Source organism: Schistocerca gregaria, chromosome 2, assembly GCF_023897955.1.
Source record: "Schistocerca gregaria isolate iqSchGreg1 chromosome 2, iqSchGreg1.2, whole genome shotgun sequence".
NCBI classification, from domain to species: domain Eukaryota; kingdom Metazoa; phylum Arthropoda; class Insecta; order Orthoptera; family Acrididae; genus Schistocerca; species Schistocerca gregaria.
In genome coordinates, this window is record NC_064921.1 from 40,310,714 (window position 1) to 40,328,284 (window position 17,571).

General features: G+C 39.6%; 1 protein-coding gene across 3 annotated transcripts in view; it reads left to right on the forward strand.

Annotated features, from left to right (window-relative positions):
- The window catches only part of LOC126336281 (clusterin-associated protein 1), a 141,534-nt gene extending 124,532 nt beyond the window's left edge, over window positions 1-17,002 (forward strand). For all 3 annotated transcript variants that reach the window (XM_049999802.1, XM_049999800.1, XM_049999803.1), the window contains 2 exons: window positions 15,323-15,479; window positions 15,644-17,002. In XM_049999802.1, coding sequence (XP_049855759.1) covers window positions 15,323-15,479; window positions 15,644-15,864 — 378 coding nt within the window. In that variant the 3' untranslated portion in view covers window positions 15,865-17,002. The remainder of the gene's footprint in view (window positions 1-15,322; window positions 15,480-15,643) is intronic.
- Window positions 17,003-17,571: the final 569 nt, after the last annotated feature.

Consider the following 17,571-nt stretch of genomic DNA (forward strand, 5'->3'; position numbering starts at 1 on the left):
ATTTAATAAGGACAGCTCAGTCTGAGATCATTCATAGGCTGACCTTTAATATAACGTTGATAAAATCCCACCAGTCCTAAAAAAGACTGTAATTTCTTCACATTTCTAGGTTGTTTACAATCCTTCATTGTACTTATTCATTTTGGATCTGACTTTATTCCATGTATTCCTACATGCATTAAGAATTTTATTTCTTCTCAACCAAACTGCAATTTTGGTGCTTTGATACAATACCCTTTTTGCAAAATTTTCTAAGGTTTTGGTTAATGATGTACAATGTTCTTCCCAGGTCTTAGAAACTATTAAAATATCATCTACATATATGATTAAGTGCGTTAGTAGTTCATTACTGAAAACTGCATCCAGTGCACATGTAAACATTGCTCCAGGAATGTTTAACCCAAAAGGCGAAAATCTAAAGTTGTATGACTTTCCTTCAGACAGAAATGCAGTGCACTGCCTCAAATTTTCATGCAGTCTTATCTGCTAATATCCGGCAGTTAAGTCAATTGGACTGAATTACCTTGTTTGTTTGAAATTAGCCTACAATTTGTCAGGACATTTGGTCTCTCTCTCTCTCTCTCTCTCTCTCTCTCTCTCTCTCTCTGTTTGCTGAGTGTGTGCCTCTAATACCAAGCACAATCCCCCATTAGATTTTTGTAATATTAATAGAAGATTGTTATATACAGTTAAACTATGTTTGACAATCTTATTTTCAACTATTTTACTAATTTCTTGTTCTATTGGTTACCTTTTGCTCGAAGGTACTGGATTGGTTTAAAGAAGAAAGGTGTCTCATCTTTTATCTTAAACTGGCAAAAATATTCTCCTATTACTCCTGGCTTATTTGAAAATACCTGGCCATATTTTAATAAGGTCTTGTGTAAATATAGTTTTTTCCCCTCAGGTTAACAGACTTGATTCTTACTTAGAGATGTATTTTTTCATCAGTTTCACCCAAATCTGCTAAAGATTCGTCTCTGGTCACTGGTTGTGTAGTAGCAAATAAATGTTTTTGACCCAACTGTTCATTTTTCTGTTAAGTAATTAGTCATAAATCATACTACATAAATAAAATCACTCATCCAACACAACTGTTTATGTTAAAGTTCAATGCCACTTTATATGTTTATAACCAATCTGTATATAGTAATATTTTTAAATTTATTTCTGTTTTTTATTTACACATCAAGTTCCATAGGGCCAAATTGAGGAGCAAATCTCCAAGGTCATGGAATGTGTCAGTACATGAAATTACAACATAAAAGGAAAAACAGATAAAAATAAATGTTTATGAACCTGAAAAAAGTCAGTCCATAAGTTTAAGTAAACACAATTAACAATACAACAAGAATCAGCTTAATTTTTCAAGGTACTCCTCGACAGAATAGAAAGTGTGACCCATGAGTAAACTCTTCAGTTTAGATTTGAAAGCACATGGAATACTGCTAACATTTTTGAATTCGTTGGTAGCTTATTGAAAATGGATGCATCAGTGTACTGCACACCTTTCTGCACAAGAAGGAAGTGTGATCCAAATGCAGGTTTGATTTCTGCTGAGTATTAACCAAGTGAAAACTTTTTATTCATGGGAATAAGCTGATAATGTTAACAAGAAATGACAGTAAGGAATATATATTGAGAGGCCAATGTTGAAATACCCAGACTCATGAACAGGGGTCAACTAGAGGTTCGTGAACTTACACCACTTATTGTCCGAACCGCCTGTTTCTGAGCCAAAAATATCCTATTAGAATGGGAAGAGTTACATCGAAATATAATAACATACAACATATGCGAATGAAAATAAGCAAAGTAGACTAATTTTTATGTTGAATGATCACTCACTTCAGATACCGATTGAAATAGTAAAAATGGCAGTATTAAGCCTTTGAACATGATCCTGAACATCGGCTTTCCATTACAGCTTACTACCTATCTGAACACCTAGAAATTTAAACTGTTCAGTTTCACTAATCATATGCCCGTTCTGTGAAACCAAAGCGTCAGGTTTTGTTAAACTGTGTGTTAGAAACTGTAAAAACTGAGCCTTACTGTGATTAGTTAATTTTCTACAAGCCATGAACTTAGGTCATGTACTGCACTATTTGAAACCGAGCCAGTGTGCACACAACATCCTTTACTACCAAGTGTCATCAGCAAATAGAAATATTTTAGAGTTACCTGTAATACTAGAGGGCATATCATTTATATAAATAAGGAACAGGAGTGACCCCAACACAATCCCCCCCCCCCCCCCCCCACTTGACAATACCCCACTCAGACCCCACATCACAGCCATTATCAACATCATGAATAATGACCTTTTGCTGCCTGTTGCTAAAGTAAGAGATGAACCACCTGTGAGCTACTCCCCGTATTCCGTAATGGTCCAACTTCTGGAGCAATATTTTCTGATCAGCACAATGTAATGCCTTAAGTCAGATCAAAAAATATGCCAAGCGTTCGAAACCTTCTGTTTAACCCATCCAGTACCTAACAGAGAAAAGAGTATATAACATTTTTAGTTGTTAAACGACTTCTAAAGCGAAACTGTACATTTGATAGCAAATTGTGTGATATAAAATGATCCATTATCCTTACATGCAAAGCCTTTTCAATAACTTTTGCAAACACTGATGGCATAGAAATAGGTCTAAAATTATCTACATTATCCCTTTCTTCCTTTTTTATAAAGTGGCTTTACTGCTGAGTACTTTTATTGCTAAGGAAACTGTCACTACTAATAAAGTTTGCACAGATTTGTGTGTAAGGGTGATCTTACTCCTCCTTTTGTCCGCCCCTGGTAGCTGAGTGGTCAGCACGATGGAATGTCATACCTAATAGCCCGGGTTCAATTCCCGGCTGGGTCTCTGCTCAGGGACTAGGGGTTGTGTTGTCCTTATTATAATCCTTTCATCCCCATTGATGCGCAAGTCACTGAAATGGCATCAACTCAAAAGACTTTGCACCAGGCGAACGGTCTACCTGACAGGAGGCCCTAGCCACACGGCATTTCCGTTTATTCCTTCTTTTTTTAATTTTCCTTTATTACCAATTATTTCTGCAGTTTATATACCCATCACAGGTAGAATGGACACATATTCTTATTTCTAATTGAATCAAAAAATTGTGGGATACTAAGAACGCTTCGCTCCAAGAGTTTATGTAGATATTTACTTTTATTTTCCCATACTTCTCCTGCTGTTATAGGTGTAGTTTGATCTACCCCTAATGTTTTGTCTTCTTCTGAAAGCCACTCTCGTGTTAGGAGAGCATGCATGAAAGAGATTAAGATGTTTGCATATGGATGTATTGCTGCATTGTAATCTCATTGATCCTGTCCTCTTTCCCAGGACATTCCATGTCTCCCACTACAATTATTGCATAAGCTTCGTTTGAGGGTCCATCATTTTGAAAAGAAACATTGGAACATACAGTTTTATCTCTAGTACTAACCGTATTAGGTACAAATATTTGTGACTGTATATTTTTTCTTCATGTTCCCCACCTGGTTACCTTTATTTTGATTACTTTTATTCACGTGACAAAAACAGCTTTACATTTTTTTTTGTAGACGTATTTGCATAATGACTATCCTTTGTTGTTGTCATTCATGTGACTTCTCTCCCCCCCCCCCCCCCCCCCCAACCCCATGTGTGTAGTCTCCTTCTTCTTTGTTTAGTATGTCTAACTCTTGACTGTAAGTTTATATATTGTCACAGAAGCTGAGTAGCACTGTGGTGTAGTGGTTATGATACTTAACTGTTGCATGGAGGGTCGTGAGTTCAAAACTCACCTGGACTGTAAAATTTTAATTTCTATATTCAGTTTGAGTACATTCTAGAAGTATCCACAAATGTTCAGAATGATTGTACTGTAATAGTCTGTAGCTCTGTATGTGTTCTGGTCGGAGGCAGATCGCTCCGCACTCTTCTGTGTGCAAGTGCTGAATAAACCTTTGTTAAGTGAAGTTAGTGTACGTAATTCATCTAATTACACCTTCTTGTACATGCCATTATTGTGGTGGAGACGCCGGCTATTGGAACTTGCCATAGTGCACTGAATCGACAACACAGTGGTTCCCATCAGGCCACGACAGAGCTGCCGATTACGTGGCGAGAAACCCGACTTAGAGCCATATTCATCATACCGCTATCTATTGGAGACAGAAAAAGAGGACGTTACGATCCCAGCATCTGTGTGCCACCACATGAGACATCCTTCCGGGTTCTCTGGTGACGATGGCCAAGATCCAAACAAGTGGCTGAAGGTATATGAGTGTATGGCCAGATTTAACAAATGGGATGACACCGTGTGTTTGGCTAACGTATTTTTCTACTTGGAGGGCACTGCCAAGCAATGATATGAGAACAACAAGGAGAAGTTCACAAGCTAGGAAGTATTCCAAGCGGATCTGCACAGGTATTTCGGCGCGACACAATGACAGAAGTGCAAGGCTGAAGACAAATTAAAGTGCAGGGCATAGCATCCAGGAGAAACGACAGCATCCTGCATTCAAGACCTCTTGGAGCTGTGTAAAATAGTGGATCCTAGAATGAAGGAGGAAGATAAGGATGCACCTCTCATTAAGGGTGTTGCTGAGGACATGTATCAAGCCCTACTCCTGAAGGAGGTTTCAACAGCAGATGCATTCATAAAATGGTGCCAGTATATCGAGACAATGCATCAAAAAAGAATTACATGCAAGAAGTTTGAACAGCCTCCAAATGTCTTAATGACGTCTTTGATGGAGGAAGCAACTGATTTCACAAGTGTTCTTCGTCAGATAGTGAGAGAGAGGAAGTTCAGAAGGCACTTGGATTGCACAGCGAGCAATAAACTGATATGCTTCAGGAGGTCATAAGGGAGGAAATGGAACAGACATTGAACCCAATCTCACATCTTCCATTTCCCTTTTAAATGGTGAAAAAGCCAAGACACAGGCGGAGTTACGTTCCTAGAATGCCGCGTAAGGAACCTGTTTGAGCACCAAGGGAGACTGAAGTCTGGAGGATCCAGGATAACCAACCAGTATGTTTTCACTGCAGACGATTGGGACATGTGGTGCAGTATTGCCGAGAAAGGTGGCGCATATTTGATGGCGCCCGTGCTAGAAGACAGCAGACTGATCTTAGCCAACACCAACTCCAGGACGACGAAAATGATGAACAAGAAGATTTGGTTGCAGGATGATGTAGGTCACCATCGCTGCAAGCTAGCTGCTGGTGAGGACGCTCCCCATCATGCAGATCACGGTCTCCATCGCCATTTAGAACCTGCAACCGATCACCTAGCTGCTGCAACCAGGAAAACTAAAGGGTGTGACCTTCCATGGAGGTGAGGCCACCGAAGAGAAAAATCCTCTGCCATCGTTCACTACAAAAATGATAGGAAACTACTTCAATATCCTCATGAATGGCCGACCAGCCCAAGCTCTTGTGGACTCTGGAGCATCATATTCATTCATTTCAGAGAATTACTGTCGCCAGTTGCAGAAAACCGTATTCGTCAACAGCAAAACATCTCTGCTAAAGGTGGCTAATGGGAAATATGTAAAACCTACAGGAAGATGTACCATTCATGTGGGTATAAGTGGCCATACACAGCCCTTAGAATTCATCTTCTTACAAGAGTGCAGTCACGACGTCATTCTTGGATGGGACTTTTCGGAAAGGTTCTCAGGCAATTATAGATTGTGGTTGCTCGAAGATTATGCTAGGTTAGATGAGATACTGTGGACAGGAAGATGAGCATCCAAGTGTGTGGAGACGATGTGTGCTGGATGAAGTGATCATTCCTGCAGTCAGTGCTAGAAAGGTAGCTGTCATGTGTCATACCATGCATCAATCTACGGATCTTGTAGTGGAATGTAAGAGAAGCATACCACTGAAGAATAACTTGGTCATCCCAGCCTCTGTCGTCTTGTTTAAGAATGGATTCGGTGAATTGTGGATAGTTAACTGTCACCGAGAACCACAGATTCTTCCAAGACACATGTGCATAGCAAACGCTGAGCCATTAATAGAAACCTCCCATGCTGAGTCTGTGGGCGAAGACAAGATCTTCTAGCTCGACTATCACCAGATCTTACTAAGGAGCAACAGAAGAAGCTACTTGCCATTCTTCAGGAGTTCTCTGAATGCTTCAATCCACAGGTGAAGAGCAAATTAGATAAATCGATGGTGAAGCACTGGACTAGCACTGGAGAACATCAACCAGTTACCGTGTGCCAGCAATGGAACACCAAATAATTCACGATGAGGTAGAGAAAATGATGAAGAATGACATCATTCAGCCTTCGCAGAGCCAATGGCCGTCACCAGTGGTCCTCATCAGAAGAAGGATGGCAGCTGGCACTTTTGTGTTGATTACAGGAAGCTGAATAAGATAACTAAAGAGGATGTCTACCCTCTTCCACGAATTGACGATACACTAGATTTTCTGAAGGGGGCTAAGTTTTTCTCAACCATGGACATGTACTCGGGATACTGGCAAATCGAAGTAGATGAGACTGATCGTGACAAAACTGCATTCATCACCACTGAGGCGCTGTATGAGTTTAAGGTAATGATGTTTGGTTTTAAGATGACATTATAGTGTTCTCAGAGACATTTGATGAACATATAAAAAGACTGTGGCCCATTCTTAAGTGTCTCCAACAAGGTAGACTGAAACTTAATCCAAGAAAGTGTGTCTTTGGAGCAAAAGGTATCAAAACACTTGGACACCTTGTGTCAAATGAAGTTGTGAGGCCAGATCCTGAAAAGGTGAGATCTATAATGGAATTTCCTATTTGTAAAAGTATTAGAGATGTGAAAGGTTCCTCGGATTATGTTCTTATTACCGTCGTTTTATCAAAGACTTTTGTGTCAAAGCCAGGCCACACCAAGAGTTGTTAAAAGCTAATGCTAAATTTATCTGGGGTGGTGCTCAACAAGATTCTTTCGATGTGCTGCGAAACGCTCTGACGACTGACCCTGTACTTGGTCTTTATGATGAGAGAGCACCTACAGAAGTACACACAGATGCCAGTGGGTATGGGATTGGTGCTGTTCTGGTGCAAATTTTGCATGGAAAAGAGAAGGTTATAGCCTATGCTTCTAGGACACTTACACAAGCCGAGAGAAACTACTCAACTACATAAAGAGAATGTCTTGCTGTGATCTGGACCATGTGCAGATTTCGACAGTATCTCTATGAAGACCATTCACAGTTTTTACAGACCATCATTCACTTTGTTGGCTGACAGATCTTAAGGATCAAACAGTACGACTCGCCAGGTGGACACTACGTCTTCAAGAGTATGACATTACCATAGTGTACAAAAGTGGAAGAAAACACGAAGATGCCAACTGCCTCTCAAGAAATCCTGTGTAAGACCTTTGATGAAGATAGTGACTGTCTCATTGCACTCCAGGATCTCTCTGCTGAGTAGAAGAAGGATGCTATATGCTTGCCTTAAATTGATCAGAGGATGTGAAAGGACAATTCGTGGTAGTTAATGGATTACTTTGCAAGAAAAACTTTGATCCGTTTGGAAAGAGGTGACTACCAGTGATTCCTAAACACATGCATTTAGATGTTCTACAGAAATTCCATGACATACCTCAGGCCGGATATTTAGGATTTATTAAGACCTACGATAGAATCTGCAAAAGATTTTTCTGGCCAGGTTTATTTAGGAGTGTCCGTCACTATGTGTCGTACTCTAGAGAGTGCCAGAGGAGAAAGGCAGTTCCTCAGATACCACCTGGCTGACTCATACCAATTCCACCAGCCAAACCACCTTTCCAGCGTGTTGGGATTGACCTCCTCATATGATTTCAAACATCTGCTAGTGGCAATAGATGGATTATTCTGTGCACTGTTTATATGAAACGCTATGCCTTTACAAAAGCCGCGAAAACAGCTGAAGCATCTGAGGTAGCCAAATTCATCGTGGAAGACATTGTATTAAAACACGGTTGTTAATTATGGCTTGAGGGAATGTTTTTCAATTGAATCTTGTGACAAAGATAAACAGTCGGTGCAACATCACACGATCACTGCCTACCATCTGCAAACTAATGGGCTTACTGAATGCCTTAATAAGACCTTGGCTGACATGCTATCAATGTTCATCAGTGTTGGGCATAGCAACTGGGATGAGGTGTTACCTTTTGTGACGTTTGCCTACAACACTGCCAAAAAAGACACCACAGGATTTATGCCATTTTTCCTGGTGCATGGGCATGAGGGGACTACGACAATGGACACTGTGTTTCCATTACATCCTGATGACGTGGACGACGACGACTACATTGGCCAGGTGTTAACCAGTGCTGAGAAAGCTCAGCATTTAGCTCAACTGGGCACACTGCAGGCTGAAGAAAATAGTTGCCGAAGGTATGACACGAGCCATCGCCCTGTTGTCTACCAGCCTGGTGACCTCGTTTGGATCTTCACCCCTGTTCAGTAGGCTGGTCTCTCTGAGAAGCTCCTCAGACGCTACTTTGGACCTTATCAGGTTGTAAGACAGCTGTCTGATGTTACTTATGAAGCTGAAGATTTTGACCCTGGCGCAAGATGATGAAAGTTCAGAGATACAGTCCACATCCAACGAATGAAGCCCTACAAGGATCCTGCCAGCCAGGGTAAATTTGAAGCTCCAGTGACAGGCAACAAATGGAAAGATGATGAAGAGCATAGTCGCAAAAGAATTTCTAAGAAGATCATCACCAGGACGAGCATCAGTCAACGATAGTCTGAATATGCTGGACCAATTACTCATTCCCAGACTAGAGGACGTAACACCGAGACGCTGTTCTCTTAAGGAGGGAGCAATGCCTCAGAAGAAGCTGAGTAGCACCGTGGTGTAGTGGTTATGATACTAAAGTGTTGCATGGTGCGTCATGAGTTCAAAACCCAGCTGGACAGTACAATTTTAATTTCTATTTTTGGTTTGAGTACATTTCAGAAGTATCCACAAATGTCAAGAATCATTGTACTGGAATATTCTGTAGCTGTATATGTACTGTATGTCTTCTGGCTGAAGGCGATTCACTCCATGCTCTTCTATGTACAAGTGCTGAATAAACCTTCGTTACGTGAAGTTAGTGTTCGTCATTCATCTAATTACACCATCTTCTAAGTGATAATATTGTTAATATTCATTCATCCTCGATACTTGAACTTTCTTACATAATAATGAAGTGTTCTACTAATACTTACTATATGTGTTTCCTGTCATGGGCATTCCAAGGACTGTGTCCTGTAACTACCTCATGGCTTACTATTTAGGATCTAATAATTCCAACAACAATTTCCCTTGCGTATTTGATGACCAGCACTTTTTTAAAAAAATTGTCTTGGAAATCATCCCACAGTTTGAAAGCTGCAGAATGAGATGTTCCCCATTCTGCCATGTCGCCTGCCAGATAACAGTGCCAAATCTATCTTTCTGGATATCTAGAGAACACCCACAAAAAGTAAGGCAGATGCACTTCCCCACCTACAAGGGTGGTTTGAAAAGTTCTCGGAACGAAATGGGAAAAAAGTGCTTCTATCACTGAAACTTTTTTTATATTTCAATGTAGTCTCCTTGTAGATTAATGCACTTGGTCCAATGATGTTCCAGTGTCTTGATCTCATCTTGCAAATGAGTTTCCTCCAGGCCTCAAAATAGTTGTTGACTCTGGCTACCAATTCATTGTTTGAAGCGGATCTTCATGTACCAAGAAAAATTTTCAGTTTTGGGAAGAGATGGAAGTCTGATGGAGCCGTATCAGGTCAATAAGGCAGGCGTGGCAACAGTTCTCACCATAGTTTGTGTAATTTTGTCATGGCGGTGGCACACAAGTGTGGGCGCGCATTGTCTTGATGGAAGTTGACTTTCTTCCTTGCTAAACCTGGCCTTTTTTTTCATATCTTTTGTAGCAATTTGTCCAGGAGGTCAGCATAGTATTCCCCAGTAACTGTTTGCCCAGCTTGGAGATAATCTACAAATAGAATCCCCATCGCATCCCAGAACACTGATTCCATGACCTTTCCAGCTGAAGGAATTGTCTTTGCTTTCTTTGGGGGGTGGAGAACAGAATGTTTTCACTGCTTTGACTGTTATTTTGTGTCTGGGGTATAGTAGTGCCCCCAAGTTTAATCTGTGGTCACAAACCGGCGCACGAAATCTTGTTCATTTCTTTTAAAACGGGCCAACATTGTACCGATATGTCCATTCTCAAGCATTTTTGATCCAGCGTCAAGAGATGTGGCACCCATTTTGCGGATACTTTTTTCATTTCTAATTCTTCAGTTAAAATGTGATATATCCTTTCAGATGACATCCTGCAAGCATGAGCAGTTTCACACACTTTCAATCGATGATCCTCCGTGACAATTTTGTGCACTTTTGCAATGATTTCTGAAGTAATGACACCTCTTGGCCGACCACTGCACAGATCATCATCTAAGCTCTCCCGACCATATTTAAATTCATTTGTCCACTTGGCAACAGTTGAGTATGAAGGAGCACAGTCCCCCAGTGTATTCTGGAAATCGGCATGAATGTCCATTTCTTTCATACCTTTCTTTATGAAGTACTTGATCACTGCTCGAAGAATCTCACTTTTTTCCATCTTCGCAAGTCACTATGCAGAAATGTCACCGCCACAGCTCTCTTCCAGGAACACTGACGTGGTACGGGTTTACAGGCAACAGTCCAGTGAATAGCACGTGAACGACTCCTTGCGCTAGTGCTGACTTCTTGTGGTGATTCCGACAACTTTTCAAATCACGCTTGTAGCTTAAATTGTGGAAACTGTTTAGGCAAATTCAGCCCATTTCCTAAATGTAGTTCCTCGAACAAATCTACCAAAATACAATTTTGTTAAGTCTTATGTTAGTTTTTCCTAATCCATTCCACAGTTTTTAAAACTTATTTGATTTTCTATAGTACTCCAACAGAGTTAGGTATACCATTAAGAGTGTCAGTCATGTCCTGGGCTCTCTGTTCCACTAGTTCCTGTAGCTACTTCTCCAAACTAGTCAATGTATTATCTGTTATTACTGCTCCCTTATATCCATTACTATGCTTTAATAATGGGAAAACAAAATAAATATGTACATAAACTCTTGGAGCAAAGCAATCTAAGTATCCAAAAATGTTTTGATTCTTTTTGTCAGTTAACTCTTTAAACTGCTCTTGGAACTCATTCCTGACTAAGTCACATTATTTGATTACCTCCATTTTCAACTCCTTGAATAGAGATGTTATGGTTGTTTGTCAACCTTTTAACTCTTCCCTTTGGGTGTTAATACCATTAGACAACTCTTCCCCTTGGATTTTAATACCACTAGACAAACCTTCCCCTTGGGTTTTAATACCAATAGATAACTCTGCCTTTAACGCAAGAGTACTGTTAGTCAGCTCTTCTTTGATGGCTTTAATATTACTAGGTAATGCTTCTAATTGTTTTCTTTAAATTTCTGATAAACTGCCTTTAATATTTCACACACACACCCCCTCTCTCCCTCTCAATAGAACTTAAATAGTGTCACTTTGCTTTGACACCACTACACAACACCAGTGAACTTTGTTTGTCTAACCATGCAATGATCAAAGGAAGCCCAGTTCTGGGACGAGTACATGCTGAGTAGCTCACCTCGCTGCAATGCCGATGCATAACAAAGTTGATGTGGCGATGAGTCAGTGAAGACGGTGTGTTTGTGGCTTCGTGGCTGGATCTCCCAATGCCATTGGAGGGTGAGCCACCTTTGTGATGAACTCTGGGTGCTGTATCATCACACCCATAGTCCTCTGATCTGAAACAGGAAATCTTCTGTGTCATCCAACAGATTTTCTTCTTTTGCCATGCCCAGTCGTGCTTTAGTATGCGTGTATTTACAGTTGTTGATCCCTTCATTAAAATTTAAACTTGTTTGTTCTCAATTTATTTGATAACTGTTTTGTACAACTATACTACATGTATACTCCAATGGTTTCCACTCCACAGTAATGGCATATTTCTGCATTTTCTTTTCCAAAATTTTTTCCCAAAATCCTCTTGTTCAGATTATCTCTCCCTTCCTTCAGCACCTCTAATTCACATCCTAGTATGTATGCCAAACAAAGTTAAACATGGTCAGGGAAGTGTGATTTGTGGAAAATATGATCTATCACCGTCTTGGCCTCCATGATGACGTACTAATAAAATTTCTTGTAGTCACCTATTTAGATGATTTACTCATTCGGATCTGCGAGGCAGAGCCAAATAACCGAGTTCCAGTAACAGTTCATAGACTTCGTCTACCCTTGTATTGTTTGGCTGCTGAAACAAAGTGCAGATTTTCTTGCAGACTATTATACTAACTCAGAGGAATACCACTTGAACTCCTGAATTAACTTTTCTTAATACAGTAATTCATTTCTTTCATTCACAATTACTTTTACAGTCCTCAAAATATGTTATTAAGACTGACTGATCTTTACATCATCTTAGTTTGGACAAGATTCAACTGACAGTTAATTAGTATTTTGCTTGTCACACTGTTTACACAGTTATATTAAAAACAAAGATTCCAAGACTTACCAAGCGGGAAAGTGCCGGTAGATAGGCACAATGAATAAAACACACAAACACACACACAGAATTTCGAGCTTTTGCAACCGGTGGCTGCTTCGTCAGGAAAGAGGGAAGGAAAAGAAAATATGAAAGGATGTGGGTTTTAAGGGAGAGGGTAAGGAGTCATTCCAATCCCGGGAGCGGAAAGACTTACCTTAGGGGGAAAAAAGGATAGGTATATACTCGCGCGCACACACACACACACACACACATATCCATCCATACATACACAGACACAAGCAGACATATTTAAAGGCAAAGAGTAAGGGCGGAGATGTAAGTCGAGGCGGAAGTGTCCACTCCCGGGATTGGAATGACTCCTTACCCTCTCCCTTAAAACCCACATCCTTTCATCTTTCCTTTTCCTTCCCTCTTTCCTGACGAAGCAGCCGCTGGTTGCGAAAGCTCGAAATTCTGTGTGTGTGTTTGTGTGTTTTATTCATTGTGCCTATCTACCGGCGCTTTCCCGCTTGGTAAGTCTTGGAATCTTTGTTTTTAATATATTTTTCCCATGTGGAAGTTTCTTTCTATTTTATTTACATCATCATTAATTTGAACCCAATGTTTACACAGTTATCATGACAAGCCTTATCTGTGTCTGCAGAACACCTCCAAACCACAAAGTCAAGGAAAAAGTGGCCACACAGCAGGTGCAGATGTTAACTTGCAGTCCCGTTTTATAGATGTGATGGATCCGTGTCTTTCACCAAAACTGCACGTGTCGCAAACCGTTCCTCCCATAGTGTGATTTTCGAGACTTAAACTGGTAATAAAAGCAACTTTTTTCAAATCTCATGAGCATCTTTTATGATTCTGAAGGATCATGAGACGTATTCTTTTATGAAAATTGACATGTCCTTTCTCTCTAGGGACAAACACATCAAAGCCACCATCGACTTACCAGTGCCCTAGAATCTGAAGGAGCTCCATCCTTTTTTGACAAGTTTTTGTATTATGCCAAGTTTATTTCTGAGGCTGTGAGCACCTGTCATTGTCTTAATTGACTTTACCAGAAGGGTGTTAACTTTGTCTGGTCTGTGCTTTGTTGACAGGCTTTTAAGCCCCTCGGGCAGTGTTCCTGCTCTGTTCACTATCCGACTTCTTTTATGCTGAGTAAACCTTTAACTCAGGCCAGTGACATGTCCCAGTACAGCTTTAGTGTGGTTCTGTCGTATCGGAAAATCAGATGGCACTGAACGACCCATCACTTTTGCATCAGACATGCTTTCCACGGCTCATTGTAATCACTCACAGGTGGCAAAGGAGCTGCTGGTTATTGTTCTTGGAATTTAAAAGTTTCGTTTTTCCTCATACAGTCTTTTCTGGGGAGAGGATTTATTATCTCCCCCAGAGGACATCACGATGGAGGTGGATCAGCTGGCTCAGGTAGCATAGTGGACTAGTGCGAACTACTGTCACAGAAGGCACATACAGCGGTCATATGGACAAACCCTCTGACAGAAGTGTTTACTTGCAGGTGACTCTTTGAGTTCAACAAATGTGAACCTCACTTCATGGTTCGTGCTGTATACTATTTCCAGGTGCTCAGTTGCCAGCCACTTGTGCCTGCCATGTTTTGTATTTAGCCCCATTCACATCTCTGTGTGGTTTCGGACTTTCTGCTTCCCTGTGGAGTGACACACACAGTGAATTTTTATTTCCTCTTATTGCATGCTAAGAGAATTTTTTTATTGGTGGTGTCCCGCCTCTGCAGATACTAAACTCTCTTACATTGTAGTGGCATTTTCTTGTTCCATATTAGATCTTTTTGATAGAATTTACTACCTGCTAGAATTCTGTGAGTGATTTCCTCATCTACAGAACCAGTATCAGAAACAGCATTGCCAAAATATTTGAAATTATGCGTCACTTGTAGCCATTTCACCTTGATTTCAACCTGTTCAATCAGTTGCCTGTAGCGTTTCATGACTGTTGCCTCACTTTCCAGCTGGCTGAAGATGAGATTACAAAAGAGTCTGAAGATTCACTTTTTTATGTCAGTTCCAAAGGCTTTGACCATTTCTCCAGTTGTATTATCAGTAACAACCAATTTTCCACTTTTGATGTATTTCCAAGTGTGCTCTACACCATTCCAATGTCTGACCCATTTTCACAGTCAAACTGATGTGATACAGATTTCCTTCTTATGTGTGCTGCATGTCATTTACATTTAACTAATGATCTAAGTAAAGCTTTCAAGTTTCTTTAATCTTATTGTTATCTGTGATAAAATATCCATTATTTCAGGTAGGTACTTGCAATGTTCGATATCGCTTTTGCATCATCCCACTCAGTATTTTCTTATTGCCCTTAACATCCTCCATCAGTTCATCACTCCTGTCCTTCAGCCACCTTCTCCATTCTTCTGTAACAACTAGACTTGCTTTTCTGAACTACTTAGTACAGTCCTTATTATAATCAGTCTGAACTTTATTTTCAAAATATGATGTTCTTGTTCAGGATAGTAGTCATTTCCTTCCGTTTTCTTGTGCCACCAGTTCACCCACAGACCTTTTCTTGAATTTTCTCTCTTTCACAATTCAGTCAATTGTATTCATGCTCTTCTATAAATAGGAACATTTCTGATGGTACTCATCGTGTTTTGAATTTTTTATGATAACTCTTGCTAAATGAGCACAAGACACTACTACACTGCTGTTCTTGAAAAATTTGGAGATTAGTGTTTGCAATAGGTTCAACTGCATGCCACTCTTGTTTTACAGGAAGCAACAAAAAGACTAATAGAAAAAATGAAACAAGAAGAAAAACTGCTAGATGAGCCATGTGATTTATTGGTTGGGGAAGTCAGAGAGGAACAGGACCTTAGTACAAAACCTCTTGGGAAAACAAGCAGAGTCAGAATTCAGACAGCCTCAAGAGGTGGGTAACATTTTTGTGTGTATATGCCTGGAAGCATGTGTGCATTGGTTTGTAATTGCATTTAGTAAAGACACAGTGTTCCAATATCTGTGTATAGTCAGCAATAAAACATTTATATTTGTAATTGTAAATCACTCTTACTATCATCAGCATTTTCTTTTTAGTAATGCGCAAAGCATCTGCACGTCGTGTCTTTGGTAGTATGAATGGCCCTGCCGAAGATGACGACGATGATGATGATAGCCTAGATTCAGATTCAGATCTCCTACTTGATGGTGATGGATCAGAGCTTCTGGGAACTGATGAGGAAGAGGATGAAGTTCTTGGCCTCGGAGTTGACTCACGGACAAAGCAAACGGATATACACAGTGATGATGATTTCTAAATTCTTCACAGAGAAATACAGCTGACTTGTGCCTACATAATAGTTTTTGCTTTGTAGTCATTTCTACACTCTTACATTTGGTTTGTACGAGACTTAGAGAAGCACGCATAAAAACATTTCTTCAAATCAAAATTTCTTTTTATGAGAAAGAGCAATAATTAAACTATTTTTCTATGTATTTGCTGCCATTGTTCAGACATTCAACATAGTGGGAAGCCAACTTTTTTACACCTTCTTTGTAGAAAAATGATGCCAGAAAAGACAGCCACTGTTTTTTGTGTAATCGTCACTGTTAAAGAGCCTTCCTCCAAAATCGTGCTTTGGGTTAAGGAACAAGTAGTAGTCTCAGAAGGTGAAAAATAGGGCTGTATAGCAAGTGATTGAACTGCTCCCCACCGACATGATGATTAAGCAAACAGAACAGCGATGATGTCATGAAGCAATACAATGCCTTGACTGAACATTCCATGCCTTTTGTTTTGAATTGCCCCAGTTTCACACCTTATGATGACCACTTGTTGAAGCATGGTTTTGGAGTAAGGCACTTTGACAGCAGTTTTGATGCAAAAAATGGTGTTCAGCAGAGGCTGTCTTCATTGGTGGCATCGTTCTATGAAGAGGGCTGGAAAAAGTTGGTTTCTCACTATCGAAGATGTATGAACAATGGTGGCAACTATGTGGAAAAATAGTTTAAGAAATGATATTTCTGGTAAAGATAAATTTTGGTTTGAAAGAATATTGTTAAGAGTTTATTCCAAAACGTGTTTTCTTTCCAGACACATCTCATATCATTTCACTCTACTTGTTATGCCAATATGCCGAAACACGTTTAATATATCTGTAACTCAGATCTTATCATATAGACTGAGAGCGTTAAAATTATGAATTTTATTAAATGTTGATGTTAAAAATCACAATCATTTGAATTTCACATGTTTGCCCTGTGTAATGTTTCAATATATCACATGCTCTGTGCAAAAGAATTTTTATGTAGTTTTTAAATATAAAATAATTCACTTTGTATTATGTATTGAGTTATTTTACTCTTCTGTTATAAGACTGAGACTATGTAAGTCAAGTTTTCTTCTGCAAGTACACTAATATTTACTGTCAAAATATAGCACAAGCTACAAAAATATTTTATTTCGTTTCCATTGTCTTAGTTAGTGACTTGCGACAAACTTAAACGTAATTTCAGACGTTCACAAAATTTTTTCACTGACACACCACACAAAATGATGAAAGGAAAAAGGTTTATTGCTTACTACATCTTTGTTGTTTTTGCAGTAAAACTTTAGCATTGGGCATGACATTTTAATTTATTACTTCTTTTGTACGAATTATCTTTGCAGCAAATTTTGAGGCAGTGTCCATATATAGTAAAGCACTGTAGGACATACAGTTCAGGAAATATGACACTATAAATGTTAAGATGTGTGAAAAACTAGTTTTCACTTATAATGGACCACAAATTACACAGAGGACACCAACGAGTATTTGGTGGTGAGAGCATGTGGCAACTTCCAACAGACTTAAATAATTCCAAACCTTTTCTAAATTTCACTTACATGCTTAACATCAAGATCTAACACATTAAACAATATAAAACATGGAATGGAATATAACAATACTATGAAAAGGGTAGGTTGCTACTCACAATGCAGTGGAGATGCTGAGTCACAGATAGGCATCTCAAAAAGACTAACA